The sequence below is a fragment of the Haematobia irritans genome, chromosome 1, assembly GCF_050003625.1.
Source record: "Haematobia irritans isolate KBUSLIRL chromosome 1, ASM5000362v1, whole genome shotgun sequence".
In the NCBI taxonomy this organism is placed as follows: domain Eukaryota; kingdom Metazoa; phylum Arthropoda; class Insecta; order Diptera; family Muscidae; genus Haematobia; species Haematobia irritans.
This window is the reverse complement of record NC_134397.1, coordinates 71,107,914-71,133,492: the sequence shown is the minus strand read 5'-3', so window position 1 is coordinate 71,133,492 and position 25,579 is coordinate 71,107,914. Positions and strand designations below refer to the sequence as shown.

Sequence of the window (25,579 nt, the reverse complement as noted above, 5' to 3'; positions counted from 1 at the left end):
ACCAAAACAGTAAATTAAAAGTGCAAAAATATATATGAAGACGATAACATTTTCATCAAGTCTCTTCAAATTATGGATGGAAAAGATCCAATGTATTGATTGCGAACCATTTAATATTTCGAAATTAATTGATTAAAAAAAGTAACCGTGAAAATAAGCTGGTTTTCAGCTTGAAAACTGAACATAGTACTCAGCTTAAGATATAAACATTGAATTTACAAAAAGTGTAATAATTTTAACAGAAAGGTCTGACTTGATTCTAATCTTCTCGACGTTTTTCTGGAAAAAGAACAGTTTGATTCGAACGGTACTTTTAAGAAACTTAGCAAAAAATAAGATAAACGAAAGTATAAAAATATGGCTGTGTCCACTAAACATAAAAAAAAATTAAAACACAAAAGAAAAGTGATAAATACACTAAACATAACAAAAATCTATTTCAGTTTTATTTGATTGACGTTACCTTTAAATCGAATACCCTAAAAAATAAAATTATCAAATGTAGACGTTACATTTAAAATTAAACAAACAATAAATAGCTAAATAAATTGAACAAACTTCTCAATTGTGACAGTGATTTTCAAATGAGTTTTAAATATTGTATACGACTGTTTTCAACATGGTGAGGATTCCAAGAAGTAATATTAGATAGTAGAGAATATTTATTAGAGTTTACGACCCACTCTAATACATACCTAGTGGATTAGTGGAAGTGTACAAACAGGTTTGAAGATCTTAAAAACTAAAAATCTCAAAGTAAATAATAAAAAACAAACAACACTTAATTGTCTCAAAATTTTGGTAAATTAAATGAACAATAATAGGGCTGTTTTCTTTTAGCACTGGATACCCTAAGCCTTGAAGGACTAAAAGAAAACAAAGTACTCGTTTATCCAGGACATCTCCAAAAATATACAACACTGTCATCAGCTGTTTAAAAACAATCACATAAAAGAAGTGAAATCTTGCATTTTTAATGTATGAAATGCTCCAATTAGTAGTAAATATTTACTGCTGCGATTATTTATGACACTGTATCACTTTGAATTTCATGTTTTTCGATAAAATAGTCACAATAAATTGCTATTGTGAGTCGAAGAAGCGCCACTTTATCAAAATACAATCTGGCAACATCGGCGCGACTTGCACTGATGAGATGTTCTGGATAGAACATCAGTGCGACGATGTTCTGGATAGCCCATACAAATGTTGTATCCAGTGCAAAAAGAAAACAGCCCTTATGTTGAATAATAAAAACGAATTTTGACAAAAAAAATGTGTTTTTCTTTGTTAGACCGGGGACTTATCAGCCAACCTGTTATAATGTGCACAATATATGGGATATGTTCGATACGAGCACTGTCGTCCGGAATAACTGATAGTCTGTAAAGCGCATTATAAGGACAACCCATTGCTTTACCTTTAAAGCAAGGGAAAAGCTTTCACTTCATTTCTTTGTAATCTAGCTGTACTTATCTGAATTAAATCTAAGATTATTTTCTTTAAAATAGATTATTAAAGAAAGGTAACCAAAAAACAACACTACAAATATTGTTGGTACACTTAATGGTAAAATGTACATTAGTGAAAAATTCCCAAAAATTTATTTGGAATAATGTTGTACTCCGATTAAGGATAAAAACACAGGATTTGTAGCTATAGTGATCCGTAGCATTTGCATTTTCTAAACATTTTGACAATTAATAAGTGCACAAAATTAAAAGTCATATTTTTTATTAACTGCCTGTTCATGAAACACAAAATCGACTCGAGACGAATCGTTCGTCTAGATTGAAACTAAAACAACTTCCCTGCCAGCATTTCAGTGTTCCATTTCATCCTCATCGCTACCACAGACTCGTAAGTGACACTGCAACAATCGCCAACTGTGATAGTATTTTGCCATCACTATTCGCATGAAAGTATTTTGCCATCACTATTGTTACAAGAGCCATTTTATATTTTGTGAAACACCAAGCGCAACTGGCTTATTATAATTTATTTCAATGAAAACGAAAATAAAGTGCTGAAAACATAGTTATTACGCTTAAAATTGTGAAAAGTAAATTGGTGAACAATTTTTGACTTTCCAAATGGAATAAAGTGATAGTTTTTCAAATATTTTTCCAGACACGCTGCCTCCATTGGGAATAAAAGTACTGGCTGATAGACGCTACAACATTTAACTTACAACTTGTAACTCAACATCAATCTCTTATTAATGCATAAAAATGTGTTAAGGCCGGTACTATGTTCATTCTTGCGAAAAATTTTTATGGAAACCATTATTTCGCACATAGAAGCGGCGTTTTTTTAGGTAGCTTGGAGCGCTATTTTACAGGGAGCGATATTGGATTAAGTTGGTGGTTGTTGCTTGTTTTTACAAAATAACATTTTATTTTTCCTTGGGCAATTGATCTGCTATTCCTTTGATCCTTCGTATAGTTTCGGAACAAAAATATGGTCCGTGTTTGATTTATAAACCCGCACAAATAGTTTTTAATAAATAAATTATTTCTTAATTCACATTGCAAATGGCGCCGTGCTATAAACGTCAGTTTTTCAACACGAAAAAACAAAGTATCACAAATGGAAACAATTTCGCAAATTTTTCGCATTTTTTGGTTTTGTATGGAGTTTCAACGCGAAAACCGAACAGAGTACCGGCCTTTAAATGTGATGTGATAGCCGTATAAATGTTATATTTATGAGAAAATAAAATTAATAAACATCTAAACAATCGTGTTTTACTTGACAACAATGATTCTTTTAAAACTATCTTAAAATGCACTTTGTCTGATTGTTTGAAGGGGCTCTTATTGGCGTCCTTCTAAATGTATCCAGAAGGGCTCCTAATAATTGCACTCATGCGATACTTTTTTGTAGTAACTTGGCGTGGTACAACTTCTCAATAGTGACGGCGCTTTTCCGAGGAGTTTTGGATATCGTATACGACTGTTTTCGACGTACTGGGGATTCTCTGAAGCGCCCCCAAATTCAAAAAATGTTGGCAGGGTTTAGACATATTTTCTAGAAAATCATGAATTTTGTCATGAGCTCATTAATTACGATTTACTATCGAACACCGAAACAATTGGGATTTTACAGACTCTGGTTTTCGAGATACGAATATGTGATATTTGACGAATCGTTCGTCTCGAGGCAAACGAAAATTCCAAGAACAGGCAGTAAGTCTTTGTTTATTAATTTGAATGATCAACATTGGGTGCGTCCAATTATTTCACAATTGAGGCATAGTAAAGTTCAATAGTGACGGCGCTTTTCTGATGAAATTTAGATGTCGTATACGACTGTTTTCGACTTGGTCGGGTTTCTAAGAATTAACGTTAAATTGAAAAAAAAATTGACAGGGTTAAGTCTTGGAAAACGAGAAGGAAAATATGAAAAATATTGTAAAAACAACATCTCATTACACAGTGTCCATGTTCGAATTTCGTAGTCTGTTTTCCTTTCAATTATTTTAATTTGCATTAGGAAGTTGTTTCGATGAAACTACCTATCTTAGTATTGCCAACGTTTCTAATAGATGCAACTCTGCTCGTACTGTGCCAATTGAACACATCCATCTCTGGACAGACGTTGAAAAAAATGACGGCTTCAAATAGGTAAAATAAATGACGGCGTTCATTCTAATTCGCTAATATTTAAAATACAACTCTTCCTTGCACGGTTGACAGTTTGACAAAGAATAAAGTAGCTGCAGAATAGAATGTATACATTCAGCTGAGTGTTAAGAAAACTAATTAAAAAGTGGTAATAAACGCGTTATAAGATTTTTTTTCGAGCGGATATAACTATATTGAAAGTGTACCAAAAAAGTAAACAAAAAAATTCGTCGGTATATTACTCCTGTGCAAAAATTGCTATATCTAGTCAAATTTTTTAATCAGCTGTTCGTATATTAGTGCCAGTATAAAGTGTTTGTCAGCGTTGCCACCGGTCAACATTTTATTAGAATGTGGGAAACATTTTACAAGATATTTTTGCTATGTTTGTACTAAGATTCCACTATAATATACAGATTTGTTCTTGTTTTGGTTAATGATTTCAACCATGTTTTTGCTTATTTTTTTGCATTGAGCTAAATTTGTCGTAAATTCGAATTATGTTGCGTAACGGATGTCTGTACCGTTGAGTTTGAAAAAAAATTTGATAAGTTTTGATGTGCTTTCCCTTTATTACTAAAAATTCAAAACTTCTTGACAGATAAATGTTTATTAAATAAATTTAATTATGACCAATATTATATACAATTTTGACTTTCTCAAATATAATTACTTGGGATTTTCTTAATCTCTTTAGACAATTTTCTAATCGAGAGCCCAATTTTAGTATTGGCAACACCGATTACAATGTTATATCGCTAAAGTAAGTGTGGTGTGTGAAAAAGTGTGATAACGTCGAAGACCAAGAAAAAGAAATATTTTGTGTGGATATAGTCTTTTAAGAAAATTAATTGTTTACCGAGACATTTCACAAGTCCTCGAGTAATGAATAATTGCAAAAAGATAATCAAAATCATCAAGAATTAGCATAAAGTAGGCAAAAATTATGTGTATTATGAAGTGAACAAATATTAAAGTATTGGCATTGAAACGAAGAAGAAAAAATTCTGTAGTAGTGAAAGAATCCATTTGTAAAAAGAGAAGAAGAGGAAGAGTGAGTGGCACACACACAGGCGCTGCTTTTGCTGCCATACAGAAAATAAGTACACACATATATAACAGTGTTGCCAAAAATCAATAATGAAAATTCCTTGCCATAAAAAAATCTCTGAAACAAATCTATTGGTAAACAAATGATGAAGTGAAATTCTGCAATGTAATTTTTTAATGTGTGTGTTGCTTTGCAGAGTGATTTATTTGGTTAATGACACAAAAATGTAAATAACTAAACTAAAAATAAGAAACCTAATGCGTCTATTACCGAGGAAAAAAAATACAATGTGTGCATCAAAGTATATCTATATGTTAACCAAAAAACAAAACAAATAAGTAAAAGAGAGCGAAACCATTAATTAAAAAGTTATAATAACCTACTAGTGTTAATACGATTATCTTTATAGGCATATATCAGCCTTGATTACAAATATAAATTAAATAAGAAATCATTTTTAGTTGTGGAAATTGAATGTTTCTTCAAAACTTGTCAACATTTTTTAGGATGCTATCCTTTCTATGGTCTTGTTGTTTTGTTTAGCATTGGCAACTCTGTGTGTAGAGACCAAAAAAAAAATTCATCGATTTTCAGAAAATGTTGCTCAATGTTACCTTCAGAGTAGACGACAGACGAATTTTAAGAAAATTAGCTCATGGATCCATGTTCCGTACATCGCCTCAGCTGATGAAATCCTCCAATAGCGTTTTTTTACGATGTGCTGCCGTTGAAGTAGTCCCGCATTTAGTTCAATAGATATTTATAATAAACATACATACATACATCCATATATACCTTCTACATTTTTTTTTTTCTTATCAGAAACAACCAACAACTGGCCCAGCTTGTATTGGCCATGTACATATAAGTATGTGTCCTGAAGGTTTTATCCTACCAATAACCCTGGTATTTAATATTATGTTTTCTATTCAGCTCATGCACTATTCATCAAGTAGTCATTTCTCCAACATACACAGCAAATTCAAGGGGGAAATTGTGGATATTGTGAAAAGTAGATCAATGTGTCATTAAAGTGCAACTAATTTAGGGTATATATTAAATATTTAAAATTGTTCATTGCACATGGAATGGCGGCGGAGACTGTTGGAAATATGCACAGTACTTTTGTTTTTGAATACAAGTCACAATGATAAAACTGTAAGTTTCCAAACAGTTGGCATAAAATTAGTGGGGATGCAGGAACTCCATAGTTTACGATTATTTTCAGTATAAGAGTTTAAATTCTACAAATACGATTTTGAATAGTGGTTTTAGCAACAACAGTGCTTTGTTTGTTGCATGCTTATGGATAGAATGGCGATATATAGTTTTGGATCATGTCGATTTAGGATCATAAAACGTTTAAGACGATACGGTGGTGTTCGTTTGTCTAAATAAATATCTATCTGTCAGGCTCATCAATACAGATATATTGTTCTGAAATTTTACAATCATGTGAGTGAAACTAATTTATTTTTACTAACATGATATATTAATATTCGTATAAGCGCTACCCAAACGGTATAAAATCCAAATTTAAAGCAAATTTATGATCAAAATATACCTTTCGAATCTTTTTGCCACTATTATTCTTCGCTATAATGAGGATGTGAAGGAAAATAGTAAATCAGTACAGAAAAATCATTTCAGCGCCACCTATATGTGAAATAAAGACAGTATATACCTATCCTCCATAAGAATTGCTATAAATTGGCCAAACTGGAATTTTAACCAAAGTATTACATTGCATTGTGGCATTTACGAAACAGAGAGAAATCAGTCCACTATAGTCAAATGATGAAAGATGGTCATCCAAATTTATATGTGAAAGAGAAATCTTGTAGACCTCTATCCCATGGTAAAAAAATGATATCGCCAAACATGTTTAGGATTCTCAATATATGGCCTATAAAAAAATGGATGCATTGGTCCTCGAGAGAAATGTGACCAGGATATCTACATATTATTACAATATTTATTTAAATGTAGTTTAAATGACTTGGACATTAAAAAAACCTGCACTGATATCAGACTAATATTAAGAAATGGGTATCGCCAAACGTGTTAGGGATTCTCAATATATGGATACGGGAGATCTCAATCTATAGCCTAGGTTAGGTTAGGTTAGGTGGCAGCCCGATGTATCAGGCTCACTTAGACTATTCAGTCCATTGTGATACCACTTTGGTGAACTTCTCTCTTATCACTGAGTGCTGCCCGATTCCATGTTAAGCTCAATGACAAGGGACCTCCTTTTTATAGCCGAGTCCGAACGGCGTTCCACATTACAGTGAAACCACATAGAGAAGCTTTGAAACCCTCAGAAATGTCACCAGCATTACTGAGGTGGGATAATCCACCGCTGAAAAACTTTTTTGGTGTTCGGTCGAAGCAGGAATCGAACCCACGACCTTGTGTATGCAAGGCGGGCATGCTACCCATTGCACCACGGTGGCTCCCAATCTATAGCCTACAAACAATAAATACGGATGTGCTCCTCCAAGGAAATGCCTACTCCTATGACCAAGTGAATACAAATGGGCCTTTCACGATTTTGTCCACGGAAGTATACGATTTCATGAAGAGCGTTTGCTTTTCTTTCGCAATGAAAATGCTTGAAAAAATCGTTCGTCGGTGGTTGAAAAATTAAAACAAAAAATCTTCACGAGGGAAATGACGGGTAAATATTATAGTCCTCTATCTTTCGGTAGAAAAGAATATCGCAAAATATGTTTGGAATACCTATTATATGGCCTAACTAGATACTGACATGGTAAACCTTGAGAGGAATATTTCCACTAGGGTCAAATAGCAAATGTTGGGTATTCGGAGTCACATGTGGAAGATAGATCTTTTAGTCCACCTATCCGATGGTAAAATCGGATATTTCAAAATGTCTTGTGTTCTGCCCCTCAAGAGAAATGTGTTCACTTTGGTCAAATGGAAAAAGATGATCTTCCAGATTTTTAGGTGAAAGAACTTGTAGTTGCCTATTCGTTAGTTAAAACGCATATTGTTTTTGGGATTTCCAATATATTGCCTAAAAAAGGGAAGGCATTGGTGCTCGAAAGAAATGCGCATACTAATAATGCCAAATGGAAAAAATCTAATTCTACCATTCAAATAATAGGTTAGGTGACAGCCCGATGTATCAGGTCCACTTAGACTATTCAGTCCATTGTGATACCACATTGGTGAACTTCTCTCTGAGTGCTGCCCGATTCCATGTTAAGAACGGCGTTCCACATTGCAGTGAAACCACTTAGAGAAGCTTTGAAACCCTCAGAAATGTCACCAGAGCATTACTGAAGTGGGATAATCGAATCGAACCCAGGACCTTGTGTATGCAAGGCGGGCATGCTAACCATTGCACCACGGTGGCTTCCCTTTCAAATAATAGAACATGTTTGTCGTATTTAGAGACAACTTATATACTTAGTTATTGCGGTCATTTTCTCGGACAGAATATAGGACAAAATACAAGGCTTTTGCAACAATTAAAAGACTGCACTAAATATGTCCGAACACGTTTTTTTCTGTGCGTCCGGTATTATAATGAGCCTTCAATAAATAAATGTACGAGGAATACCTTTTGATCGTGATTATGTGGAGAAGCAAATAATCGACGTTCTCTTGTTTGAGTTCCCTGGTTCTGTGTAAGAAAAGGTTGCAATTTCAGTCTGAAAATGCATATATGTAATAGGTATCTTTTAGCGTTTGTGCTAATAAATGAACCCAACTTTCCCGCCACTCCATGCATGGGGATCATATATAATGACTATAAAAACAAAATAAAACAGTTGTATCTTTAATTAGCCTTAGATTTTTAAGTTGATCAGGGATATATACTCCCATGCTATAATGGTATAACCTGATATTTTTATACTTCAAGTGACACACTAACTCGTACTGCAATGCAATTTTGATTGTTTGTTTGTAATGGAAACCACAATATCTAACAATGTATGCAACGTCATATTTCCCTCATTCTTCGGTTACTTACCTAGTCATTTGAATTCGTTTAATTATGATCGTAGGCAAATTGTAGCTAATATTGTAGGAAAAAAATAGCAAATGTAAATTGCTTAATTACTCATAAGCATGTAACCGAAAGAAACCAATTTAGTGCATAAAAAAATAGCCGAATGTAAAACAATAATTACGTAGGTTTTACAATTTATTATGCAGTTTTTGTTCTTCTATATATAAACCCAAAGAAATTCGTTAGTAGACACAGTAGAAAAGTATGCTAAAATAGTCCAAAGTCTGCTGAAATTACCAAAATTGTCTGTTATTTTTTAATATCAATTATATTGAAGTTGGCTTAGTTTGGATGAAGCAAACAAAAAAAAAACTCTATGAACTTAGTGACACAATCCGAATAATTTTAATTTGAACTTCTCGTTAAAGATAACTGTATTACCAAGCTGTTTTATTAAGCTTATAAGTTTGAGGGTTAAGAAATTATGGCCAAAGGAAAAGTTTGCAATTCCGAATTTCGGAACATGGGGGAATAAGAATGTAAGGGAAAATAAATCCGTATATGAAAATTCGTTTCAGCGCCACCTGTATGTGAAAAAATGAGTTATATACGAATACAACATAATTTTTTGCGATGTAATCCTCCATAGAAATTGGCATAAATTGGCTAAACGGGAAGAGATAGAAATTTTAACCAAAGATAAACTGAAACGATAGCTTTCGATTGGAATTAAAACCGTTTGCCTTTTTGAAACAGAGAGAAATGTGTCCACTGTGGCCAAATGGAAAAAGATGGGGTTCCACATATATATGTGAAAGATAGATCTTTTAGTGTTCTATTCGATCTTAGAAACAGATATTGCGAAATGTGTTTGGGAGTCTCAATATATGGCCTGGAAAAACGTGGGGGCACTGCTCCTCGAGAGAAAACTGACCACTGTGGCCAAATGGAAAAATATGGGGTTCCAGATTTATTTTTATACCCTCCACCATAGGATGGGGGTATATCATTCCGTTTGTAACACATCGAAATATTGTTCTAAGACCCCATAAAGTGTATATATTCTGGGTCGTGGTGAAATCCGTCTGTTGAAATCACGCTAACTTCCGAACGAAACAAGCTATGGAATTGAAACTTTGCATAAGTAGTTATTGATGTAGGTCGGATTGTATAGCAAATGGGCCATATTGGACCACTTTTACGTATAGCCCCATTATAAACCGACCCCCAGATTTGACTTGCGGAGCCTCCTACAGAAGCAAATTTCATGCGATCCGGTTGAAATTTGGTACGTGGTGTTAGTATATAGTCTCTAACAACCATGCAAAAATTGGTCCATATCGGTCCATAATTATATATAGCCCCCATATAAACCGATCCCCAGATTTGATCTCTGGAACCTCTTGGAGGAGCAAAATTCATCCGATCCGGTTGAAATTTGGTACGAGCTGTAAATATATGGTATCTAAAAACCATGCTAAAATTGGTTCATATCGGTCCATAATTATATATAGCCCCCATATAAACCGATCCCCAAATTTGACCTCCGGAACCTCTTGGAGGAGCAAAATTCATCCGATTCGGTTGAAATTTGGTACGCGGTGTTAGCATATGGTCTCTAACAACCATGCAAAAATTGGTCCATATCGGTTCATAATTATATATAGCTCCCATATAAATCGATCCCCAAATTTGACCTCCGGAACCTCTTGGAGGGACAAAATTTATCCGATTCGGTTGAAATTTGGTGCATTAAGCCAGTATATGGCCGCTAACAACCATGTCAAAATGGGTCCATATCGGTCTATAGTTATATATAGCCGATCCCCAATCACACAAAAATTTGTCCATATGGCCAAAAATAAACTACCAACACATTATTTCTATAGAAAATTTTGACAAAATTTTATTTGTATAGAAAATTTTGTCAAAATTTTATTTGTATAGAAAATTTTGTCAAACTTTTATTTGTATAGAAACTTTTTCAGAATTTAATTTGTATAAAAAATTTTGTCAAAATTTTATTTCTATAGAAAAATTATGTAAGGGAAAATAAATCCGTATATGCATATTCGTTTCAGCGCCACCTATATGTGAAAATATGAGTTATATACGAATAATTTTTTTTGCGATATAATCCTGCATAGAAATTGTCATAAATTGGCCAACCGGGAAGAGATAGAAAAGCCAAATTTTAACCAAAGATAAACTGAAACGATAGCTTTCGATTGGAATTAAAACCTTTTGCCAGAAATCTTCCGAATCGGAGTAATGTTGCATATACGAAACAGAGAGAAAAATGGAAAAATATGGTGTTCCAGATTTATATGTGAAAGATAGATCTTTTAGTGCTCTATCCGATGGTAAAAACGGATATTGCGAAATGTGTTTGGGAGTCTCAATATATGGCTTTTCTATCTCTTCCCGGTTGGCCAATTTATGCCAATTTCTATGGAGGATTATATCGCAAAAGAAAGAATTTTTCATATACGGATTTATTTACATGGAAGAAGGGTGTGAAGATAAATTCGCTAGTTAAATTCGTGGTTTGTGCCTCGGCTAAGCAAAATTCAAATTTGTGGAACGAATTTAACTTGTGGAACGCATTCCAAAACACAAGTTTTTCTTAAAAAAGAAGCGATTTAGTCATGGAAACACCGTCAATTATTTAATATGTAAGAACACCAAGCATTCGTAGTTTTATATGGTCGAAAAATTGAGCTATAAGAGATAACTCCACAGACGTATAAAAATGTCCGTATATCCTAAAGTAATGGATTTAACATAGTAAACAGTTAAAAATACAAACATATAATGGGTACGAAAACAAGATTCTTAAATAACGTCAGAAGTCTTTGAGATATAGCGTCACCAGATATCGGCTATATATAGCCCCGATATTGGATCGCCCATATCTAGGAATACGTTTGTGGTGAATTGACCAGACAGTAAATTTCAACTTCTCGTCGTATCTTTTCGCTAAATCAAAGCGGTCAAAACAGAGGGATTTCATATATTTTTACTGATATTAGTTGAGTTACTTACTACACCCTCACAAAAAATCGCTTCTGTAACATATACTCCCAAACATATTTTGCTTCAAGCATATACAATTTTGGGTATTGCCCAAACATTTATATGTTTGATCTCTACCAATATATAATATGTTTGAAAGCATATTGGTCTAAACAATATATGTTTGGGTAGTCTAAGTTCCAAACATTTTGTATTTTTGCATCCAAATTCAATAATGTTGTCTTCCAAAAAAACAATATGTTATTATGTGACCATATAATATGTTTGGAAGCATTTTGCACCCAAAAATATTATATGCTTAAAAAAAATCTCCCAAACAATATTGTGCTCAAAATTTTATTTATTTATTTATATATTTACAATCATAATGAATTATGAAAATAAACAGGTAATATAGGTGCTAACAACATAGGTTTTCGACCTGAATGCTCAAAATTTTGTTTCTGCCCAATTGTATATTCCTCGACATCTTTCTCACTTCCACGAGATTTTTTAGTTCTTAGCACCTTTTTCTGTAATACAAACATTGTAGAAGAAATTATTCAATTTTATGATTTTTTTTTTATTTTAATTTTACCTTTTGCCGGACGGGGATTCGAACAGCGGACCACACAGTTTGTAAGGATCAAAGAAGTAGCTGATCAATTGCCCAAGGAAAAATAAAATGTAATGGCGTTTTCTTTTCTTGTAAAAAATGCACACTTTTTTGCATTTTGCCCGGAAAATGTACTCTTTAGGTTCTTTTCTAAAAAAAAAACAGGCAAAAGTGCGAAAAGGCTTCGAATTCTGTTGTGAAAATAGCGCCACGCATAGAGGCAATTTACGGGCATTTTCAGCACTGCCAACAAACGAGAGTGCTGCGATTGCCCTGTTTCCTTCTTTGAATTCTTTTCTGCCCGCTGAAATGATAGCATTTTTTTAGGTTTCTGGTAACATTTTAAAAATGCGCATTTTGTACAGACAAAATGAAGGCAAAGCACTTTTTTCAGAAAAGAAAACACCATTAATTTTGTAATAACAAGCAACAACCACCAACTTAATTCAATATCGCTCCCTGTTAAATAGCGCTCCAAGCTACTAAACACATATATGTTTATAGGCTATTTCTAAATTAATATATGTTTGCATCCAAGCATATTGTATTTACAAACATTTTATGTCCCAAACATAATATGTTCTAACATATTAACATATATGTCCCAAACATGTTATGCTAGTTTATGAACATTATATGCTTGCACTCAAAAATATTGTGTTTAAAAATTTGTGTTCCAAACATATAATGTTTATAGCCAAACATATGAAAAACAGTCTTTTTCATCAGTGTACATCGTGTTTGTTACATTTCGCAATTTAATCACTGAAAATATCAGCCAAATGCGGGAAGCCAAATAGGGGAAGTTATACCACTATTAGTAAAAATATTCAAGCCATGAACTCAGTTTTGATCGCCAGTGTATATATGTATGTAAGATATTCCCTTTGATTATGTTCATATACTCTACTTGTATATCATGTGGGTAAAAAAGAAGAAAAACAAAAACATACAAAATAAAATAAAGAAACGAGCAGCAAAAATTGACCCATATCGAGAAGAGGTTAGGCGATTCTATAGCCTTCACAAAAACTTGGTCGTCGTGTAGTATAAGTTCAGACCTAAACTAGAAAAACATAAGATAACTGATAAAACATAACAAATACAATTCAAGTACATTTTTGTTCCTGAGCCAGCAGTAGCAACAGCAAATAGCAGCAGCAATGATGTGTTGTGTGGTGGTGTTAGTCTAGTCTTGCATAGAAGCATTTGAATATTTCCATAGAGTGTAGTGTGGAGCATATACGAAAGCCACTCGACTGATTCCTCTTGTATCCAGTTGTTTTTAATACAATGATGTCGCAGTCACCATCATCCGTTTTTTTTTTTGCTTTTACTAAATTCGTTTTATAGCCTTGTTCATTGAATAGGCATGGTTGCATCATATTCTCTCTGTTTTTTTTTATTTGTTTGCAGAACAAAAAACGAGAGCTTTAAACGAGAAGGGAAACACAATAAATAAAACCGAATAGACGAACATATTGAAAGGAAGAGAAAAAACATTTCAAATAAATCCAAGTATTATAGAAGAAGAAACTAAAAATCCCTCCAATTCTCCTCACACAGAACGCGGGCGACCTTCGTATGTTCACATTGCCGAAGCCAATCCAGTTCATAGACGCCGTCGCTGTTATTTAACGACTCTGAAAATCAAACGAAATAGTACAAGAGCAACAGTCGTTCGCAACTGTTAACTGCTAACTGTGTCACTGTGTTTGTTGTGGTTTGTTTTGTTTCATTTTTTTAACGACCAAACATTTGTTTCTGTGTTGAGGAGTACTGTGTGTGTGTGTGTGTGGCGCGCGCGGGCGAGTGTGCATGAGTTTGGCTTGTTGGTGTACGGTGGTGGCGTTTGTTCGTTGTCGAACATTTTCGTGAGTCCATCTTCATCACCGACATTGTTGTAGCATCACAAATCGTTCGTTCCACTTAGTCTAATTTATTTACAATTTGTTAACATCCGTGCCCAAATACACGTAGACGTATTTTCACCTTGGATCCGTATCCGTTTCTCTTTTATTACGTTTCCGTTTGAATAATCTCAACATTAAAACACATACAAAGCCATAAACGCGCAAAAACGTAACGCAACGTAACACACACACAACAACAACAAAACGCACACATCAGGAAGCAAACGAACAAACGAAAAACGAAGAACCCAAATAAGCAACACCAAGCTAAAGATAGAAAACAAAACGCCAAAAAGGACAAAATACAATAAAAGAGTGTATCACAACAAAACCAAAGTGTAAATATAGTTTTACACACAAGCAAGTGAAAGTGAAAAAAAATACACAAATCAAAAAAAAAAACAAAAACAATATATACAACAGCTTCCACATACGACGATGTTTACGGGTAAATTACAAATAAAAGTCTGCGAGGCGAGCGGTTTACGCCCAACAGATTTTCAAAAACGCCACAATTTAACATTCGGTAAATTAGCCGATGAACAATTAATAGATCCCTATGTGTCGATCGATGTTGATGAATCTCATTTTGGTAAGTAAATTATTTAATTGTATCAAATTTACATTTACATTTTCAGTTTAAGTGCTATGATTGGCATGGTGGGATATATAGATTTATCAAATAGGATTACGGAAAGTGAAACAATTTTAGTTAATAGAGCATCACCTCGTGGATTACCCTTGCTTAAAGTTTGCTTGCCCTAGTTAGGTTAAACAAGTATATACAGCTGTAAGTTCGGCCGGGCCGAATCTTAAATACCCACCAGCATAAATCAAATATAATAGTTTACTTTGAAAACTCTTCGTCGTAGGGGGTTTCTTGATAATATATAAGATATCAGGGGGTTTGATGACAAATTGTCTCCCAAGCAAATCAGTTCAAAGATAAACTTAAAGATTCTACCTATGAAGGCTAGATCAGATTCTGGATGTATGAGAACCAATTTTGTTTGAGTTTTAGAGAAATTATAAATATATCGTGTATATGATGAAATAACGCCTTGATTTGAAGTCTTAAATCTGTATATTTTTTCCGCCATTTGTTAGGTGGCGGGAATATTATATCGAACAACAGCGTACCCTCGACAACAGCACATGGTAACGTGAACTTCACTTACAAAACGAAATACTGGACATTTCAGTAGAGCCTCCAATGACTGCGGAAATCGAAACCGCGATACTACAGCTCCTTAAGTACGGAGCATCGACATTAGCCCAGTCACTTTATAGAGTAATAAGAACAGTGTGGGTCACAAACAATATACAAATACAATGGAAGGAAGGAGTTTATAATCACAATCCCCAAAAAAGGACATTTGAGCGAATGTAAAAATTGGAGGGGAATAACCTTATTAAACTCCATAGACAAGCTCATGGCTACACTGTTACTCAACCGTATCACCCCCACCGTGGAATGTATACTTCGAAAGGAACAAGCGGGTTTCAGAAAAGGTAGATCCAGACCACATAAACACTCTGCGGGTTATCATAGAACAATCAAGAGAGTTCAACTCCCAACTATATCTCCTGCTTGTCGACTTCGAACGCGCCTTCGACACAGTATCAAGAGAGGCGCTCTGGGTAACACTAGCGGAAAAGGGTTTCCCAGATAAAATAATAACACTTATCCAAGGACTCTATAACTCTTCTGAGAGTAGGTTGGCTTATAATTCCCCGGTCTGACACATAGATAGCGTCGCTAGTATTAAATGCATATAATTTTTATATAGTACCAACCTTCAAATGATTCGTGTCGACGTCTGTAAGTCAATTAGTTTGTGAGATAGTGCGTCTTTTGTGAAGCAACTTTTGTTATTGTGCAAAAAATGAAAAAAAAGGAATTTCGTGTTTTGATAAAATACTTTTTTCTGAAGGGGAAAAATACGGTGGAAGCAAAAACTTGGCTTGATAATGAGTTTCCTGACTCTGCCCCAGGGAAATCAACAATAATTGATTGGTATGCAAAATTCAAGCGTGGTGAAATGAGCACGGAGGACGGTGAACGCAGTGGACGCCCGAAAGTGGTGGTTACCGACGAAAACATCAAAAAAATCCACAAAATGATTTTGAATGATCGTAAAATGAAGTTGATCGAGATAGCAGAGGCCTTACAGATACCAAAGGAACTTGTTGGTCATATCATTCATCAATATTTGGATATGCGGAAGCTCTGTGCAAACTGGGTGCCACGCGAGCTCACATTTGACCAAAAACAACAACGTGTTGATGATTCTGAGCGGTATTTGCAGCTGTTAACTCGTAATACACCCGAGTTTTTCCGTCGATATGTGACAATGGATGAAACATGGCTCCATGACTACACTCCTGAGTCCAATCGACAGTCGGCTGAGTGGACAGCGACCGGTGAACCGTCTCCGAAGTGTGGAAAGACTCAAAAGTCCGCTGGCAAAGTAATGGCCTCTGTTTTTTGGAAGAAGGGAAAAACCATCAACAGCGACTATTATATGGCGTTATTGGAGCGTTTGAAGGTCGAAATCGCGGCAAAACGGCCCCATATGAAGAAAAAAAAAAAGATGTGTGTGAAAATAAATAATAATGGATCTCGTTATAAAACCACAAAATAAGCGCCCACTATATGTCAAATTTGGAACTAAAGTTACATTATAATGGATTTATGGTCAAAAAATAATTGTAACAAAATGCACAAAACGCGCAAATTAGTTAAAATAAGATATCAGATTGTATAATATAGGTCGAACTCTATCCAAAAAGGCGTACCAATACTCCATAACAATCAGTGGTGTGGAGATATGGCCACTTTTATACAGAGGGTCACAGACTGCAAACAAACAAGTGTGGGTTGACAAAACCAACTGGGAATGGAAGTAGAAATCGGGATCTACCAAACAACACAAGCCTTGTGTTCCAGACCCGCTGGGGAGCCGAGATATTGGCCACTTTGTGTTATGGGCCACTCATCCTGGAAAGAAATTTCCAAATTTCTTCCAAAGGGAAATATGTGGTCTTACCAAACTAACGTGGAATGGAAGTAGAAACCGAGATCTACTCAAAAACACAAACCTTGTGTTCCAGACCCGCTGGGGACCCGAGATATTGGCCATTTTGTGTTATGGGCCACTCATCCTGGAAAGAAATTTCCAAATTTCTTCCAAAGGGAAATATGTGGGCTGACCAAACTAACGTGGAATGGAAGTAGAAACCGAGATCTACTCAAAAACACAACCCTTGTGTTCCAGACCCGTTGGGGACCCGAGATATTGGCCACTTTGTGTTATGGGCCACTCATCCTGGAAAGAAATTTCCAAATTTCTTCCAAATGGAAATATGTGGGCTGACCAAACCAACATGGAATGGAAGTAGAAACCGAGATCTACTCAAGCACATAACTCATGTGTTCCAGACCCGCTGGGGACCCAAACCAACGTGGAATGGAAGTAGAAACCGAGATCTACTCAAGCACATAACTCATGTGTTCCAGACCCGCTGGGGACCCGAGATATTGGCCATTTTGTGTTATGGGCCACTCATCCTGGAAAGAAATTTCCAAATTTCGTCCAAATGGAAATATGTGGGCTGACCAAACCAACGTGGAATGGAAGTAGAAACCGAGATCTACTCAAAAACACAAACCTTGTGGGCTCCAGACCCACTGGGGAGCCGAGATATTATTCACTTTGTGCAACTAGCGGGACTTTTGACCTTAGTGTAAAATCTCAAAAATGAAACTTTTTGAAAATGTTTAAAACAATATATTTTTATCTCCTTTACGTATTTTTTGTCGACAGGTATTAATTACATATTGATTTAACATATTAAATTTGTTTATGAAATAAAAAGTTATTAACGAGACAATATACCATAACAAAATTTCAAATTATACTTTTTATATATTCCATTGATCAATTTAAAAATTGTACAATATTGTTAATGCGTATTTAATGTAATATATTGAATTTGTTTTAAACTTTGAGTTTTTTTTAATTGTAATGCATGATATCGTACAAGAAATGTGGCTAAAATTGCTTAAATCGAAGTACAGTCTTATTAAGGTTTCTTAAATTGAAGTACAATCTTATTCACTTTCTTAAATCGAAGTACTGTGTTATTGAATTATTTTCTCTAACGTTTTTAGAGTTTTTTGCTAAGAGCAACGACTAAACCAACAAGTAATAAAAAAAGAATTTCGAGGGAATGGAGAATATTGAACACTTCCATAAACATTAGAATTATATTTGAATACAATTTGAAATCATTCAATTCAATTATTGAAGAAATTTGGAAATTTCTTTCCAGGATGAGTGGCCCATAACACAAAGTGGCCAATATCTCGGCACCCCAGCGATTCTGGAACACATGAGTTATGTGCTTGAGTAGATCTCGGTTTCTACTTCCATTCCACGTTGGTTTGGTCAGCCCACATATTTCCATTTGGTAGAAATTTGGAAATTTCTTTCCAGGATGAGTGGCCCATAACACAAAGTGGCCAATATCTCGGGTCCCCAACGGGTCTGGAACACAAGGTTTGTGTTTTTGAGTAGATCTCGGTTTCTACTTCCATTCCACGTTAGTTTGGTCAGCCCACATATTTCCCTTTGGAAGAAATTTGGAAATTTCTTTCCAGGATGAGTGGCCCATAACACAAAATGGCCAATATCTCGGGTCCCCAGCAGGTCTGGAACACATGAGTTATGTGCTTGAGTAGATCTCGGTTTCTACTTCCATTCCACGTTGGTTTGGTCAGCCCACATATTTCCATTTGGAAGAAATTTGGATATTTCTTTCCAGGATGAGTGGCCCATAACACAAAATGGCCAATATCTCGGCTCCCCAGCGGGTCTGGAACACATGAGTTATGTGCTTGAGTAGATCTCGGTTTCTACTTTCATTCCACGTTGGTATGGTCAGCCCACATATTTCCATTTGGAAGAAATTTGGAAATTTCTTTCCAGGATGAGTGGCCCATAACACAAAGTGGCCAATATCTCGGCACCCCAGCGATTCTGGAACACATGAGTTATGTGCTTGAGTAGATCTCGGTTTCTACTTCCATTCCACGTTAGTTTGGTCAGCCCACATATTTCCCTTTGGAAGAAATTTGGAAATTTCTTTCCAGGATGAGTGGCCCATAACACAAAGTGGCCAATATCTCGGCACCCCAGCGATTTTGGAACACATGAGTTATGTGCTTGAGTAGACCTCGGTTTCTACTTTCATTCCACGTTGGTATGGTCAGCCCACATATTTCCATTCGGAAGAAATTTGGAAATTTCTTTCCAGGATGAGTGGCCCATAACACAAAATGGCCAATATCTCGGCTCCCCAGCGGGTCTGGAACACATGAGTTATGTGCTTGAGTAGATCTCGGTTTCTACTTCCATTCCACGTTGGTTTGGTCAGCCCACATATTTCCATTTGGAAGAAATTTGGAAATTTATTTCCAGGATGAGTGGCCCATAACACAAAATGGTCAATATCTCGGGTCCCCAGCGGGTCTGGAACACAAGAGTTATGTGCTTGAGTAGATCTCGGTTTCTACTTCCATTCCACGTTGGTTTGGTCAGCCCACATATTTCCATTTGGAAGAAATTTGGAAATTTCTTTCCAGGATGAGTGGCCCATAACACAAAGTGGCCAATATCTCGGGTCCCCAACGGGTCTGGAACACAAGGGTTGTGTGTTTGAATACATCTCGGTTTCTACTTCCATTCCACGTTAGTTTGGTCAGCCCACATATTTCCCTTTGGAAGAAATTTGGAAATTTCTTTCCAGGATGAGTGGCCCATAACACAAAGTGGCCAATATCTCGGCACCCCAGCGATTCTGGAACACATGAGTTATGTGCTTGAGTAGACCTCGGTTTCTACTTTCATTCCACGTTGGTATGGTCAGCCCACATATTTCCATTCGGAAGAAATTTGGAAATTTCTTTCCAGGATGAGTGGCCCATAACACAAAATGGCCAATATCTCGGCTCCCCAGCGGGTCTGGAACACATGAGTTATGTGCTTGAGTAGATCTCGGTTTCTACTTCCATTCCACGTTAGTTTGGTCAGCCCACATATTTCCCTTTGGAAGAAATTTGGAAATTTCTTTCCAGGATGAGTGGCCCATAACACAAAATGGCCAATATCTCGGGTCCCCAGCGGGTCTGGAACACAAGGTTTGTGTTTTTGAGTAGATCTCGGTTTCTACTTCCATTCCACGTTAGTTCGGTCAGACCACATATTTCCCTTTGGAAGAAATTTGGAAATTTCTTTCCAGGATGAGTGGCCCATAACACAAAGTGGCCAATATCTCGGCTCCCCAGCGGGTCTGGAACACAAGGCTTGTGTTGTTTGGTAGATCCCGATTTCTACTTCCATTCCCAGTTGGTTTTGTCAACCCACACTTGTTTGTTTGCAGTCTGTGACCCTCTGTATAAAAGTGGCCATATCTCCACACCACTGATTGTTATGGAGTATTGGTACGCCTTTTTGGATAGAGTTCGACCTATATTATACAATCTGATATATTATTTTAACTAATTTGCGCGTTTTGTGCATTTTGTTACAATTATTTTTTGACCATAAATCCATTATAATGTAACTTTAGTTCCAAATTTGACATATAGTGGGCGCTTATTTTGTGGTTTTATAACGAGATCCATTATAATTTATTTTCACACACATGACCAACACGTTCCTTTGATATCTTTAAGGCCTCTGCTATCTTGATCAACATCATTTTACGGTCATTCAAAATCATTTTGTGGATTTGTTTGATGTTTTCGTGGTAACCATCTCTTTGGGGCGTCCACTGCGATCACCGTCCTCCGTGCTCATTTCACCACGCTTGAATTTTGCATACCAATCAATTATTGTTGATTTCCCTGGGACAGAGTCCGAAAACTCATTATCAAACCAAGTTTTTGCTTCCACCGTATTTTTTCCCTTCAGAAAACAGTATTTTATCAAAACACGAAATTCCTTTTTTTTCCATTTTTTTCACAATAACAAAAGTTGTTTCACAAAAGACGCTCTATCTCACAAACTAATTGACTTACAGACGTCAAATTTTGACACGAATCATTTGAAGGTTGGTACTATATAAAAATAATATGCATTTAATACTAGCGACGCCATCTATGTGTCAGTCCGGGGACTTATCAGCCAACCTGTTAAAAGCTAGGCTTTCGGCATTGTTGAACCGTACCCTACTCTCAGAAGAGTTATAGAGTTTTTGGATAAGTGTTATTATTTTATCTGGGAAACGCTTTGCCGCTAGTGTTACCCAGAGCGCCTCTCTTGATACTGTTGTGAAGGCGCGTTCGAAGTCGACAAACAGGATATATAGTTGGGAGTTGAACTCTCTTGATTGTTCTATGATAACCCGCAGAGTGTTTATGTGGTCTGAGCAAGATCTACCTTTTTTGAAACCCGCTTGTTCCTTTCGAAGTATACTTTCCACGGCGGGGGTGATACGGTTGCGTAACAGTGTTGCCCTGAGCTTGGCTATGGAGTTTAATAAGGTTATTCCCCTCCAATTTTTACATTCGCTCAAATCTCCTTTTTTTGGGGATTGTGATTATAACTCCTTTCTTCCATTGTATTGGTATATTGTTTGTGACCCACGCTGTTCTTATTACTCTATTAAGTGACTGGACTAATGTCGATGCTCCGTACTTAAGGAGCTCGGCAAGGATATCGCCGGACCTACGGATTTCCCATTTTTGAGCTGTAGTAGCGCGGTTTCGATTTCCGCAGTCGTTGGAGGCTCTACTGAAATGTGCAGTATTTCGTTTTGTAAGTGAAGTTCACGTTGCCATGTGGTATATTGTTTGTGACCCACGCTGTTCTTATTACTCTATAAAGTGGCTGGGCTAATGTCGATGCTCTGTACTTAAGGAGCTCGGCAGAGATATCGCCCGACCTGCGGATTTCCCATTTTTGAGCTGTAGTAGCTTGGTTTCGATTTACGCAGTCGTTGGAGGCTCTACTGAAATGTCCAGTATTTCGTTTCGTAGTGAAGTTCACGTTGCCATGTGCTGTTGTGGAGGGTACACTGTTGTTCGATATATTATTCGCGCCACCTATTGAGTTGTGATGATGGCGATATTAGAATGTTGCCAACACTGTCTTTAATTATTGCCGTGTTTCTGATGTTGTTACCCCCAATTTTCTTTATTGATGCGTAGACCTTACCCATATCCTGTCTTCGCTGCTTGCTCCAAGAAGGGATGGACTTAAAAGAGCACGAATTTTGTTAATAAAATTCAATAATTTGCAAGCGTTGTTTGTTTGTAGGACGAGTCAGGGTGAAATAGACCAAATTGAAAATAGTTGACAGTGAAACAAAACAAAAAACGAATACCAACCGTGCCAAAAAGATAATAGCTAAAAAATCACCCTTTAAAGTTTTTACATGCTAGATTAAATTTTAATTTTTTGCATCAAAACTATAGTCAAATTTTTTTTAAATTTTTTTCTTATTTTTTTTTTGCAGATCGCTCAACAACACGTCAGAAAACATTTGACCCAGTTTGGAACGAACAATTTGTGCACGATGTAACAAATGCGAAAAATATAAATTTAACGGTATTTCACGATGCAGCCCTCCCACCGGATGACTTTGTGGCAAATTGCATAATACCCTTCGAAGATATTTTGCAACACGAAAGTAATGTGCCGGATTTATGGGTAAACCTAGAACCTCAAGGAAAGATACATGTAATCATAGAACTTAAAAATAAGAATGGTAAGTAACAAAAAAAAATTTGCACTGTTCTATTATTCCATTTTAGATTCTTGATAGGAATTTTCAGATGGTAGGTTGATGCCATTCATTTTGTCCTAAATATATTGAATTTGTTTATTATACCCTCCACCATAGGATGGGGTATATTAACTTTGTCATTCCGTTTGTGACACATCGAAATATTGCTCTCAGACGCCATAAAGTATATAGTTATATTCTGGGTCGTGGTGAAATTCTGAGTCGATCTAAGCATGTCCGTCCGTTCGTCCGTCCGTCCGTCTGTTGATTTCACGCTAACTTCTGAACGAAACAAGCTATCGACTTGAAACTTGGCACAAGCAGTTGTTATTGATGTAGGTCGGATGGTATTGCAAATGGGCCATATCGGTCCACTTTTACGTATAGCCCCATATAAAGGGACCCACAGATTTGGATTGTGGAGCCTCTAAGAGAAGCATATTTCATTCGATCCGGCTGAAATTTGGAACATGGTGTTGGTATAGGGTCTCTAACAACCATGCAAAAATTGGTCCACATCGGTTCATAATTATATATAGCCCCCATATAAACCGATCCCCAGATTTGGCTTGCGAAGCCTCAAAGAGAAGCAAATTTCATCCGATCTTGCTGAGATTTTGTACATGGTGTTGGTATATGGTCTCTAACAACCATTCAAAAATTGGTCCACATCGGTCCATAATTATATATAGCCTCCATATAAACCGATCCCCAGATTTGGCTTGCGGAGCCTCAAATTTTATGAACTAAACGTGAGTATGAAGTTCAATGACCGTACACATAAGTTCAATATGAACTAAAACAAATGAAAATTTTCGTACGATTCCCAAAAATAGTAAGAATGAACTACTGTAACAGGTTGGCTGATAAGTCCCCGGTCTAACAAAGAAAAACACATTTTTTGGTCAAAATTCGTTTTTATTATTCAACATAGTTCCCTTCAAGAGCGATCCAACGATTATAACGACCTTCCAATTTTTTGATACCATTTTGGTAGTACTCCTTCGGTTTTGCCTCAAAATAGGTCTCAGTTTTGGCGATCACCTCTTCATTTTGAGGTCTGAGAACAAGAAAAAGTCGCTGGGGGCCAGATCTGGAGAATACGGTGGGTGGGGAAGCAATTCGAAGCCCAATTCATCAATTTTTGCCATCGTTTTCAATGACTTGTGGCACAGTGTGTTGTCTTGGTGGAACAACACTTTTTTTCTTATTCATATGGGGCCGTTTTGCCGTGATTCCGACCTTCAAACGCTCCAATAACGCCATATAATAGTCACTGTTGGTGGTTTTTCACTTCTCAAGATAGTCGATAAAAATTTTTCCATGCGCATCCCAAAAAACAGAGACCATTACTTTGCCAGCGGACTTTTGAGTCTTTCCACGCATCGGAGACGGTTCACCGGTCGCTGTCCACTCAGCCGACTGTCGATTGGACTCAGGAGTGTAGTGATGGAGCCATGTTTCATCCATTGTCACATATGGACGGAAAAACTCGGGTGTATTACGAGTTAACAACTGCAAACACCGCTCAGAAGCATCAACACGTTGCTGTTTTTGGTCAAATGTGAGCTCGCGCGGCACCCATTTTGCACAGAGCTTCCCCATATCCAATTATTGATGAATGATATGAACACGTTCCTTTGATATCTTCAAGGCCTCTGCCATCTCGATCAACTTCATTTTACGGTCATTCAAAATCATTTGTGGATTTTTTTGATGTTTTCGTCGGTAACCACCTCTTTCGGGCGTCCACTGCGTTCACCGTCCTCCGTTCCCATTTCACCACGCTTGAATTTTGCATACCAATCAATTATTGTTGATTTCCCTGGGGTAGAGTCCGGAAACTCATTATCAAGCCTAGTTTTTGCTTCCACCGTATTTTTTCCCTTCAGAAAACAGTATTTTATCAAAACACGAAATTCCTTTTTTTTCATTTTTTTCACAATAACAAAAGTTGCTTCACAAAAGACGCTCTATCTCACAAACTAATTGACTTACAGACGTCAAATTTTGACACGAATCATTTGAAGGTTGCTACTATATAAAAATAATATGCATTTAATACTAGCGACGCCATCTATGTGTCAGACCGGGGACTTATCATCCAACCTGTTACTCTACTGCGTATGACTAATAAAGGGTGATTTGTTAAGAGCTTGATAACTTTTTTTAAAAAAAAAACGCATAAAATTTGCAAAATCTCATCGGTTCTTTATTTGAAACGTTAGATTGGTCCATGACATTTACTTTTTGATGATAATTTCATTTAAATGTTGACCGCGGCTGCGTCTTAGGTGGTCCATTCGGAAAGTCCAATTTTGGGCAACTTTTTCGAGCATTTCGGCCGGAATAGCCCGAATTTCTTCGGAAATGTTGTCTTCCAAAGCTGGAATAGTTGCTGGCTTATTTCTGTAGACTTTAGACTTGACGTAGCCCCACAAAAAATAGTCTAAAGGCGTCAAATCGCATGATCTTGGTGGCCAACTTACCGGTCCATTTCTTGAGATGAATTGTTCTCCGAAGTTTTCCCTCAAAATGGCCATAGAATCGCGAGCTGTGTGGCATGTAGCGCCATCTTGTTGA

The 25,579-nt window shown here is 36.3% G+C and overlaps 1 protein-coding gene and 1 long non-coding RNA gene across 8 annotated transcripts in view; one reads left to right on the top strand and one right to left on the bottom strand.

Annotated features, from left to right (window-relative positions):
• Positions 1-3,639: 3,639 nt before the first annotated feature.
• The window catches only part of Pkc98E (Protein kinase C), a 57,514-nt gene continuing 35,574 nt past the window's right edge, over positions 3,640-25,579 (top strand). The window contains exons 1-3 of one of the 7 annotated variants that reach the window (XM_075290714.1): positions 3,640-3,774; positions 13,707-14,795; positions 22,727-22,978. In XM_075290714.1, coding sequence (XP_075146829.1) covers positions 14,642-14,795; positions 22,727-22,978 — 406 coding nt within the window. In that variant the 5' untranslated portion in view covers positions 3,640-3,774; positions 13,707-14,641. Of the gene's footprint in view, positions 3,860-4,387; positions 4,560-4,589; positions 4,812-13,706; positions 14,796-22,726; positions 22,979-25,579 lie in introns of those variants that run through there. The other 6 variants (XM_075290713.1, XM_075290715.1, XM_075290717.1 and 3 more) reach the window with 6 other exon arrangements.
• Positions 13,134-13,712, bottom strand: LOC142221142 (uncharacterized). Its single transcript, XR_012717957.1, has 2 exons — positions 13,408-13,712; positions 13,134-13,351 (listed from the first exon to the last, which is right to left on the bottom strand). It is a non-coding gene; the product is annotated as an uncharacterized LOC142221142 (long non-coding RNA).